The following is a 12,276-nucleotide window of genomic DNA, read 5'->3' as shown; positions in this document are numbered from 1 at the left end:
TTTAAACTGTGTCCGTGTGGAGTGACTCTCATTCATTACTGTGTCCGTGTGGAATGACTCTCATTCGTTACTGTGTCTGTGTGGAGTGACTCTCATTATAAACTGTGTCCGTGTGGAATTACTCTCATTCGTTACTGTGTGCGTGTGGAATGACTCTCATTCGTTACTGTGTCCGTGTGGAGTGACTCTCATTCGTTACTGTGTCCGTGTGGAGTGACTCATTCGTTACTGTGTCCGTGTGGAGTGACTCTCATTATAAACTGTGTCTGTGTGGAGTGACTCTCATTCGTTACTGTGTCCGTGTGGAGTGACCCTCATTCGTTACTGGGTCCATGTGGAGTGACTCTCATTATAAACTGTGTCCGTGTGGAATGACTCTCAGTATAAACTGTGTCCGTGTGGGGTGACTTTCATTCGTTACTGTGTCTGTGGAGTGACTCATTATAAACTGTGTCCGTGTGGAGTGACTCATTCGTTACTGTGTCTGTGGAGTGACTCTCATTATAAACTGTGTCTGTGTGGAGTGACTCTCAGTCGTTACTGGGTCCATGTGGAGTGACTCATTATAAACTGTCCGTGTGGAATGACTCTCAGTATAAACTGTGTCCGTGTGGGGTGACTCTCATTCGTTACTGTGTCCGTGTGGAGTGACTCTCATTCGTTACTGTGTCCGTGTGGAGTGACTCTCATTCGTTACTGTGTCCGTGTGGAGTGACTTTCATTATAAACTGTGTCCATGTGGAGTGACTTTCATTAGAAACTGTGGGTCTGTGGATTGACTTTCATTATAAACTGTATGTGTGTGGAGTGAGTTTCATTAGTAACTGTGTCTGTGTGGAGTGAGTTTCATTAGTAACTGTGTCTGTGTGGAGTGAGTTTCATTAGTAACTGTGTCTGTGTGGAGTGAGTTTCATTAGTAACTGTGTCTGTGTGGAGTGAGTTTCATTAGTAACTGTCTGTATGGATTGACTCTCATAAACTATCTGTGTGGAGTGGCTTTCATTAGTAACTGTCTGTGTGGATTGACTCATTATAAACTATCTGTGTGGAGTGAGTTTCATTAGTAACTGTATCTGTGTGGAGAGAGTTTCATTAGTAACTGTGGGTCTGTGTGGAGTGACTCATTATAAACTGTATCTGTGGAGTGGCTTTCATTATTAACTGTGTGTAGAATGACTCTCATTATAAACTGTATCTGTGGAGTGAGTTTCATTAGTAACTGTGTCCATATGGAGTGACTCTCATTATAAACTGTGTCCGTGTGGAATGACTTTCATTCGTTACTGTGTCCATGTGGAGTGACTCTCATTATAAATTGTATCCATGTGGAGTGACTCTTTAGAAAGTGTCCATGTGGAGCAGAATTACTGTTCCAAGTCTGGATGGCGAGTAACTTGGAGGGAAGTAGTGTTTGTAAGTTACTGTTGAAGGTGGTGCATTGGCAAGGTTCTGTATTAAATTTTGTAGTTGGTGCGCACTGCTGCCACTGTGCACTGGTGGTGGAGGAAGTGAATGTTTATGGTAGCCGTGTTCATCAACTTGCTGCTTTGTCCTGAATGATGAGTACTTGTGAATTTAACTGAGGCAAGTAAAGTATATTTCATCACACTCCTGCCTTGTGCCTTATAAGCTTCTGAGAAATATTGGGGAGTCAAGACAGGGATCTTTCACCATAGAATACCCAGCCTGTGATTGTTCTTGTCGCAACAGTGTTTATATTGTTGGCCTGTTTAAGCGTCTTTTTTTAAAGTACATTTTTACGGGATGTCGGCTTCGTAGGCTAGGCCAGCATTTGTTGCCCATCTCTAATTGCCTTTGAGAAGGTGGTGATGGGCTGCCTTCTTGAACCGCTGCAGTCCTTGTGGTGTAGGTCCACCCTATGTGCTATTAGGGAGTGAGTTCCAGGACTTTGATGCAGTGACAGTGAAGGAACGGTGATATATTTTTAATCAGGATGGGAAGTGACTTCAGGGTATCTTCCAGGTGATGGTGATGGTGTCCCATATATATGTTACCTTTGTCCTTCACGATGGTAGTGGTCGTGGGTATGGAAGGCACTGCCTAAGGTGGCTTGATGGATTCCAGCAGTGCATTTTGTAGATGATATACACTGCTCCTATAGTACGTCGGTGGTGGAGGGAGTGAATGTTTGTGGAAGGGGTGCCAATCAAGCAGGTTGCTTTGTCCTGGATGGTGTCGAGCTCCTTGAGTGTTGTTGGAGCTGCATTCATCCAGGAAAGTTGGGTGTATTCCATTACACTCCTGACTTGTGCCTTGCAGGAGGTGGTCAGGCTTTGGAGAGTCAGGAGGTGAGTTACTCCCCACAGGTTCCTAGCTCTTGTAGCCACAGTATTAATGTGGCCAGTTCAGTTCAGTACCAGGTCAGTGGTAACCACCAGGATGCTGACAGTCCGGGATTCAGTGATGTTAATGCCATTGAATATAAAGGGGTGATGGTTTGAATCTCTCTTATTGGAGATGGATATTTCCTCACACTTGTGTGGCGCGAATGGTACTTCACACTTGTCAGCCCAAGCCTGGATATTGTCCCAGGTCTTGCTACATTTGGACATGGACTACTTCAGCGTTTGAGGAGTTGCCAATAGTGCTGGACATTGTGTAATCATTCGCGAACATCCTCACATCTGAATTTTTTTTTGTTGAAAATCTTTTTATTGGCTTTTCCCATATTTATAAACAGTTGTTACTTATATATATTACATTTTTCTTGCCCGCGCTAATTTGCTTTGTTTTACAGAGAGGTTTGTTTTGTCCTTCATTTGACTAACTATGTACATTTTTCTGCCCTCTGGTTCGGTCTATGATGTCCCCCCCCCTTCCTCCTCTCTCCCCCCCCCCCCCCCCCCCCCCCATTGGTTTCAGCACCCTTCCCCTTCTCTTGTGGTCGCACCCCCCCTTCCCGGGTTGTGCAGTCCTTTGATTCTTCATCTTTTTTTTCCCCCCTGGCTTACTCCTCGTTGCTGGTTTTGGAGCAGGCCGCCGAACTGCCCCCAAGTATCCAGGAAGCGTTCCTCTGACCCTCGGATGGCGTACTTAATCTTCTCCAGGTAGAGAAATTCCGAGAGGTCATCGAGCCAGTCTGCAGCTTTGGGTGGTGCTGCCGATCGCCAGCCGAGCAGGATTCTCCGGCGTGCGATTAGGGAAGCGAAAGCAAGGGCGTTGGCCCCCTCCCCCATGTGTAGTTCTGGCTGCTCCGATACCCCGAAGATTGCCACTATTGGGCATGGCTTCACCCTCACCCCCACAACCTTGGACATTGCCTCGGAGAAGGCTGTCCAGAACCCAGCAAGCTTGGGGCAAGCCCAAAACATGTGGGTGTGGTTGGCCGGGCCCCTCCGGCACCGTTCACATTTGTCCTCCATCTCGGGGAAGAACCTGCCCATTCGGGTTCTGGTCAGGTGCGCTCTGTGCACCACTTTGAGCTGCATTAGTCTTAGCCTTGCGCAGGAGGCTTAGCCTTGCTAAGGCTAGGAGGAGTTGGAGCTCATCCTGCTCAGTGCTTCGCTCCAGAGGAAGGGACGTTACTGATGAAGCAACTAAAGATGGCTGAACCTCGGACAAAACCCTGAGGTACTCCTGCAGTTATGTTCCAGAGCTGAGATGACAGACCTCCAACAACTACAATCGCCTTCCTTTGTGATAGCCATGACTCCAACCAGCAGAGAGTTTTCCCCTGATTCCGTTGACTACAGGTTTGCTGTGGTTTCTTGAAGCCATACTCGATCAAATCCTGCCTTGATGTCTAGGGTAGTCACTCCCATCTCATCTCTGGAGTTCAGCTCTTCTCTCCACGTTTGAACTAAGGCTGAAATGAGGTCTGGAGCTGAGTGACCCTGGCGTAACCCAAACTGAGCATCAATGAGCAGATTATTGCTATATCAGTGCCGCTTGATAGCACAGTTGATGACTCCTTCCATCACTTTACTGATGATTGAGAGTAGACTGAAAGGGCGATAATTGGTTGGGTTGGATTTGTCCTGCTTTTTGTGTACATGACAAACCTGGGCAATTTTCCACATTACCAGGTAGATGCCAGTGTTGTAGCTGTACTGGAACAGCTTGGCTAGGGGTGCGGCACGTTCTGGAGCACAAATCTTCAGTACTATTGCTGGAATATTGTCAGGGCCCACAGCCTTTGCAATATCCAGTGACTTCAGCCATTCATTGATATCCTGTGGGGTCAATCAAATTGGCTTAAAAACTGGCATCTGTGATGCTGTGGACCTCTGGAGGAGACTGAGATGGATCATCCACTCAGCATTTCTGGCTGAAGATTATTGCGAATGCTTCAGGCTTATCTTTTACACTGATATGCTGGGCTCCTCCATCATTGAGGGTGGGGATATTAGTGGAGCCTTCTCCTCCAGTGAGTTATTTAATTGTCCACCACCATTCATGGCTGGATGATGACTGCAGAGCTTAGATCTGATCCATTGTGGGATTGCATAAAGCTGTACATGACTTGCTTCTTATGTTGTTTGGCATGCAAGTAGTACCGTATTATAGCTTTATCCGGTTGGCACCTCATTTGGGCATATGTCCTTTAGGGCTTAGTCAGTACTAGTGCTACTCTTGGTCAAGTGCCCACGCAGAGTATATTCTGAGACGACTCCCAGGGCAACTGTATACCACTGTCCTGCCGGAACATACCCAGGGATGGGACATTATATGTGAGGTAAAGCTGTTGCTTAACTAGCCTGTGAGGCACAAGCACCCCAGATGTTAGTAAGGAAGACTTTGCAGGACCACAAGGCTGGGTTTGCCATTGTCGTTTCCGGTGCCTAGGTCGGTGTTGGTTGGTATCTTTGGTATCTAATGGAGGCAAAGTCATTGATGAAGCGGCTGAAGATCATTGGGCCGAGGACATTCCCCTGAGGAGCCCCTGTAGTGATGCCCTGTGATTGAGATGATTGGCTTCCAACAAACACCATCCCTTGCTTGCCCTACTCAGCCGTGTGGGGAAGCCAGTGAAGGGCTGAGCTGCCCTAGACTGTGTTATCCTCTATTATTGAATAGCCAGCCCAACGCTGTCTGGGCTAAGATGAGGAACCACTGTTTAAGCCAGTGGAACTTTGTTGTCGCAAAACTCAACACTTCCAGCAGCTGAGAGTGGCAAAAACTAAAAGGGGAAAATAGTAGTTTAGAGAGAGGGAAACCGTTAATGTCCACTATAAGGACTGGTAACAAAACTCTTGAGTATGACCACACTCCCATAACGTGATGGTATGTGTATAATGGTGGCTGTTAGGGGCACCGCAATCTCACCGTGTCTCTTCAGAGACAACACCGCCCACCTCCCCTATCCCTGTGCCCAATTCCAAGTCGGTCTGACAGGTGCAAGTTGAGATTTGTAACCTGAACTGGTAACATGATGCCGCAAGCGGGGTGAGGTGATGTCAACTGTGAGGCCTATCAGAGGAAAATTTGTGGTTATTGATTAGACAGGCAAGGATTATTTAAAATATTGCCTCGCTGATATTACTCAAAGCATCTGCCATGCAATCTGATCTAGATTCCCCACTCATCTTTGGCTGGCGTTAACCCTGCTGCAGACTAATGCAAACCACAGTACAAGATTCTGATTTGTATATTGCCCTTATCGTCTCTTCGAGGTATTCAGGAGCTGTAGTACATTTATATGTGAGTGCTGCTGTGAAAAAAAGAACTTCCTATCCAATTTTGGGGCTGGTTTAGCACAGTGGGCTAAACGGCTGGCTTGTAATGCCAAACAATGCCAGCAGCACGGGTTCAATTCCCGTACTGGCCTCCCCGAGCAGGCGCCGGAATGTGGCGACTAGGGGCTTTTCACAGTAACTTCATTGTGACAATAAGCGATTATTATTGTTAATTTGTAATGAGATCTTTTGGCTCAGTGGGTGGCGTCCTTCCCTCTGAGCTTGAAGCCTCCAGTTTTGAGTCCCACCCAAGGAAGGAGGGTTATCAACTTGCAAACCCTTTATATGCGCCAGTGGCAGGCGGTGAGAATAGGGGAGCTCCCTGGTCAGCCCATGTGATGGAAAGAAAATTGGAGCCTGTACCAGCCCTGTCCATAGCTCCAAAATACAACATGCATGTAAAAGGACATGTTGCCACAGCAACTCGGACTGCCCGAGTGAACGGTAACTCACTATCCTATGTACCCCTTCTTCCTTATGACTCTTGTTCATACAGTTCCACAGGCAGGTGGCAGAGGCTGTGAACAGCAGAAACACAGAAGCAGCATGTTCAGCCCCACGAGGCTCTCCCACCATTCACTGAAGTCAGGGTTAATCTCTATCTTAACTCCATCCAGCTAACTTAGCTCCACATCCTTTTGTAGCCTCTTCTAGCAAACATCTATTGATCACCAAATTTAATTGAGTTCGCGCCTGCTGCTTGTTTTTGCAGAAGAGAGTTCCACACTTCAGGCACTCTTTGCGTGATGAGGTGTTTCCTAACTTCGCTGCTGAATGGCTCGATTCGGATTTTAAGATGATGTCCACTTGCTGTACATGATCATCTGTCATCTGTGTGTCCGGGCAGTTCTTGGGCAGGGGCTTTGCTAGTTAATGATGAGAGGAGGGATGAAAGCTGAAGCCATTCCCACCATTGCCTTAAGAAATAAGCAATTGCCATTAATTAGCCTTAGTATGTCCCAATTTAATTGTCAACCCATGGGCAGCCGTCTTAGTGTGATCGTGCTTGTTATGTCGGCGAATGTGGCAGCTCCATTTGCATAGTAAGATCCCACCAGCAACAAGGAAACTATTGAGTATTCCTGGAGGAATGTGCACCAGGGACAGGTTCTTTAAATCATGTTTCGGACTTGTTTTGACTTCCAGACGGGCTTCTGTGGCAGGTGGATACACACACCTCCCTCTTCCCCCGTCCCCAACTCCTTCAGGACAAGATGGAGGGGCCACTTTCCATTCTTTGCTCAGCTGGACTTGGCTGGAACTTCTGGCTCGACAACAATTGCAATTTGTATTTATGCAGTGCCGTAAATTGGGGAAGATGTTCCAAGGTGTTTAAGCGGAGCGTTTGTGTGGACTCAGATGATCTCAGCTCCAGGGAATGGGCAGGTGGGCTACGGAGGAGAGGGAAATGAACGGGTGGGGGGGTGGAAGAGGGGGTGTCAGGGTGGGAGGGGCAGCCTCAGCTTGATTTTCTTCCCCCCCCCCTCACGCATCCACCTTTCCAAACCATTATCATCAGTTGCAAAGCGTGCACATTTAGACATTGGGTAAGAAGGTGATTGTGCCGACCCTGCTATTTACTGAGCTAACCACCAGCCATTGTTAGGCACAAGACGGCTTTTCTGGGCAAAGCGAACCTAACCGGGGAACCATAGCTCAGCAGGAATCAGTGATGGCAGAATTCCGAACATAAGTGGAGGAAACTACAGCTGTCAATTCACCACAAACCACATTTTCTGAAGTTGAATGGCATAAATGTTAATATTAAGGAGCAAACATTTCTGAATGTTTAGACTGCAAATGTGTTTTCAGCCTGAAGTAATGAGCTGTATACAGTAGTTCTTCCTCACAGTAGCATGTGACCTATTTCTGTACATGTATATAGGTCCTTATGTCTCTATACATTGCCCCCACCTTCAATCCTTGATATTCACATGTTATTTTCTCCCCCTCTCTTTAGGTTCAGCTGAGCCGAGCACAACTTTCTGACTGAACATTTGGGGTCAATGATGGGATCCCAACTTTCTGCCCAGTGCCACCCTCGAGCTTGACGGCACCAAGTGCCGAGGGAGCGGCATCAGTTGACTGGCCATCTGATTTAGCCTCCCTCCTGCTCTCTCACTGGTGATAGGGAGGTGAGCAGATGGAAACATAACTCAGCCCAGCACTTGCCCAAGGAGTCATCACGTGAAACCGGGAGATCAGCTGCCCTGTGGTCGGTCACGCTGCTCTTGCGGTGCCGCGTGCTTCTGGGCCAATGGCACTGGGGGAATGGGGTCCCCCTTCTCAGAGCGCACAAATGGCACCTCATTGTGCCACCAGGTGGCAGCCTCATCAAACCTTCTTAGTGTAACCAAGGAGGCATGTCACCAAACAACCCCTGTCCCTGCTCACCATCACCCACTCACCCTACCCCTGCTCCCACGCCTCAATAAGAGAGCGGGAGGTACACTAGATTACAATGATGTATGCTCTGTTCCCGTGTGAAGGTTTGAACCTGGCACGGAAAGGAAAGCCATCTGTTTCTGTTGGTTGCCTGAGGTGACCAGCCCCCATCCGGTCGGGAAAGAGCGAACATATTCCTACCAAGTGGAACTAAAACTCCAGCCTCGCTCTGCGATATGGAAATGAAACATCGTACTGGAGCTCTTGGGAGTTGAGGTGTATTTTTCGGACAGTGTAAAGGGAAGCATTACTCTGCCCCTAATCATTGCCCCTACCTCATCTGAGAGTGCTCTGCTTCTAATACTGAGGGTAATAATCGGACACGATTTCCCAGAGCTGGTGCCCTTCCTATTGAGTAAGTGCAAGGTCACAAACGTGTCATGCCGTAGCGAGCATGCTCAGGAGAGATCAGTGTGCTGTTGTAAGCAGGGAAAACTCACATTCAGCGATACCCATTTGTTCTTCTGATGTGTTGGCAGATGGCGGATGGTGGACAGCGAGGGTGGTGGTTTAACGAGGTAAATACGCTGGGATGGAAGTCACTTCTACCCATTATTTTTGTATCGGTCTAAAGGCTGGGTGGGCAAAGGGAACTGAAAGTAGTCCAACGGGAGATTTTTCATTCGTGGTAACAAAATGATACCTTCACGCCAGCCGGAGTTTAGTCACATTGGAAGAACGCACAGAAAGAGTCCATTCAGCCTATCATGTCCATGCCAGCTCTTCAAAAGAGCTACCCAAATACTCCCACTGCCTTGTTCTTTCCCCATAACTCTTCAATTTGTTTTCTTTCATCCATCTCTCCATCCATTTTGATCATTACTATTGAATGTGCTTCCACCATAATTTCAGGCAACACATTCCAGATTATAACACTTCGTTGAGTAACAATAATTCTCCTTCCCTCCACTGTGGGCCTGTTGCCAATGATCTTAAATCTGTATTCCCTCGTTACTAAGCCCCTGTCCGGGGAAACAATCTCTCCCAGTCGATTCTCTCAGAGCCCCTGACAATGTTGAACACAAGCATTTCCAAACTATGATATCAAGGGCAGAACAAACATCGGGGCTTTTTTGATGAACTAAATCAAGCATTTAGAGGATTTAAAACATTTGATCACATATGATTTTATACAGCTGCATTGTAGATGGATTGGTGGCAGAAAGAGGCAGATTTCCGAAAATCTTTGCCTTGCTGTTGAAGTAAATTGGATGCATGTCATTAGTATTCCAAAGTGCTGATATGAATAATAATTGCAAAACAAAATTTCATTAGACTATTCCATTCCAATGACAATTAATTGCAATCATTTAGTATGTCCCAATGATAATTTTATTGGGTAGTTTTTCCTATAAGAATATAAGAACTGGGAGCCGAAGAAGGCAATTCAGCCTATTAAATTTGTTCCACTATTCAGTAAGATGGTGGGTGATCTTCTACCTCAGCTCCATCTTCCCAATCTATCCCGTATTCTGAATTCTCTTATTATCCACAAATCTATCGACATCCATCCAGAATATACTCAACAACTGGGCATCTCTCAGCTTTCCTTTGACTGTACACTAACCTAGGTTGCACATTATTCTTCCCCACATCCCTCTCTATCTTCAACAGATAATAAAAAATAACAATCAACATATCCCAAAGCTCACAGTGAAACTACTTACACAACAGAAAAGTTTTTCCTTATTTTTAAATAGAACAAGGTGGGTTTTGTCTCCATGCCCAACTCACATTATATCAACAGTACTCCCACCTGAACCCCCCTCCCTCCCAAGATGCTGCTGCTGCTGACACTTACTGCTCCCCTAGAAAGTCAAGGAAAGGTTGCCACCGCCGGGAGAACCCCATCAAGGACCCTCTCAAGGCGAACTTTATTCGCTCCAGGCTGAGGAACCCCGCCATGTCGCTAACCCAGGTCTCCACACCCGGGGGTTTTGAATCCCTCCACATTAGCAAGATCCGTCTCCGGGCTACCAGGGAGGCAAAGGCCAGTACCTCGGCCTCTTTCGCTTCCTGCACTCCCGGATCCTCCGACACCCCAAATATCGCTACTGCTGGACTCGCCTTCACCAGAGTGTCCAAAATCTTAGACATCACCCTCGCAAACCCCTGCCAGAATTCTTTAAGCGCCGGGCGTGCCCAAAACATATGGGCATGGTTCGCCGGACTCCCTGCACATCTCGGGCACCTGTCCTCCACCCCAAAAAATGTACTCATCCTTGCCGCCATTATGTGCACCCGATGCACCACCTTAAACTGAATTAAACTGAGCCTGGCACATGATGAGGAGGAGTTCACCCTGCCCAGGGCGCCGGCCCACAGGCCCTCAGCCAGCTCCTCACCCAGCTCCTCCTCCCACTTGCCCTTCAACTCCTCCACTGAGGCTTCCTCCACCTCCTGCAGCTCCTGATATATGTCCGACACCTTCCCATCCCCTACCCAGATACCAGACACCACCCTGCCCTGGATCCTACGCGGGGGCAGCAGCGGAAATGCCCCCACTTGTTTTCTAAGAAAGTCCAGAACCTGGAAGTACCTGAACACATTCCCTGGGGGCAGGCCAAACTTCTCCTCCAGCGCCTGCATGCTCGGGAAAGTTCCGTCTATAAACAGGTCCCCTATCCTCCTAATACCTGCCCTATAGCAGCCTTGATATCCCCCATCCAACATACACAGAGCAAACCTATGGTTATTCCGTATCGGGGTCCACACCGAGGCCCCCTCCTCTCCCCTGTGTCTCCTCCACAGCCCCCAGATCCTCAGTGCCGCCGTCACCACTGGACAAGTGGTGTATCGCGCCGGCGAGAACGGCAGCGGAGCCGGAACAAGTGCCCCTAGACCGGTGTCTCTACAAGACCCCGCCTCCAACCGCCCCCTCCTCCATCATCCATTTCCTAATCATGGCCACATTGGCCGCCCAGTAATAACTGCAGAAGTTCGGCAGAGCCAGCCCCGCCCCCCCCCCCCCCCCCCCCCCCCCCCCCCCCCGCTACGCTCCACGAATACCCTTTTGACTCGCGGGGTTTTATTCGCCCACACAAATCCTGTAACAATCCTATTCACCCGCTTGAAAAAGGACTTGGGGATGAAAATGGGGAGGCACTGAAACACGAAGAGGAACCTGGGGAGAACCGTCATCTTCACAGTCTGCACCCGTCCCGCCAGGGAAAGCGGGAGCATATCCCACCTTTTAAACTTTCCCTCCATCTGCTCCACTAGCCGGGTTAAGTTGAGCCTGTGCAGGGCATCCCAGCTCCTGGCCACTTGTATCCACAAGTACCGAAAGCTCCTCTCCACTATCCTGAGCGGGAGCTCTTCAGTCTCTCTTCCTGGCCGCTACCGTGGACCACGAACAGCTCACTCTTCCCCGCGTTCAACTTATACCCTGAGAACCTCTCGAAGTCCCCCAGGATCCGCATGACCTCCCCCATCCCCTCTACGGGTCCGAAATATACAACAGCAGGTCATCCGCGTAGAGGGAGACCCGGTGTTCCTCCCCTCCGCGCACCAGCCCCCTCCAATCCCCCGAAGTCCTGAGCGCAATGGCCAACGGCTCGATTGCCAGGGCAAACAGCAACGGGGACAGGGGACACCCCTGTCTCGCCCCCCGATGCAGCCTGAAATATTCCGATCCTAGCCGGTTTATGGACACACTCGCTACAGGGGCCTGGTACAGCAGCTTGACCCACCCTATAAATCCCTCCCCAAATCCAAACCTGCCTAGCGCCTCCCACAGATACTCCCACTCCACCCTGTCAAAGGCCTTCTCCGCGTCCACCGTAGCCACCACCTCCACCTCCCCCCTCCTCCGAGGGCATCATGATAATATTCAGGAGCCTCCTCACATTCGCGTTCAGCTGCCTGCCCTTAACAAAACCCATCTGGCCCTCCCCAATCACTCCCGGGACACAGCCCTCTATTATGTTGGCCAAAATTGTTGGCAACAGCTTGGCATCCACGTTCAGGAGCGATATCGGCCTGTAGGACCCACACTGAAGCGGATCCTTCTCCTTCTTCAAGATAAGCGAGATCAATGCCTGCGACATTGTCGGAGGGAGGATCCCTTTCTCCTTTGCCTCATTGAAGGTTCTCATCAGGAGCGGGCTCAACAGCTCCGAGAACGTCTCATAAA

General features: G+C 48.8%; 1 protein-coding gene across 14 annotated transcripts in view; it reads left to right on the top strand.

Moving 5' to 3' along the window:
* The window catches only part of mbnl1 (muscleblind-like splicing regulator 1), a 396,632-nt gene that overhangs the window by 308,749 nt on the left and 75,607 nt on the right, over positions 1–12,276 (top strand). For all 14 annotated transcript variants that reach the window (XM_072473809.1, XM_072473821.1, XM_072473819.1 and 11 more), the window contains one exon: positions 8,621–8,659. In XM_072473809.1, coding sequence (XP_072329910.1) covers positions 8,621–8,659 — 39 coding nt within the window. The remainder of the gene's footprint in view (positions 1–8,620; positions 8,660–12,276) is intronic.

Source organism: Scyliorhinus torazame, chromosome 14 (genome assembly GCF_047496885.1).
Source record: "Scyliorhinus torazame isolate Kashiwa2021f chromosome 14, sScyTor2.1, whole genome shotgun sequence".
Taxonomy (NCBI): domain Eukaryota; kingdom Metazoa; phylum Chordata; class Chondrichthyes; order Carcharhiniformes; family Scyliorhinidae; genus Scyliorhinus; species Scyliorhinus torazame.
The sequence above is the reverse complement of the archived record's forward strand: the minus strand, read 5'-3'. Positions and strand labels throughout refer to the sequence as shown.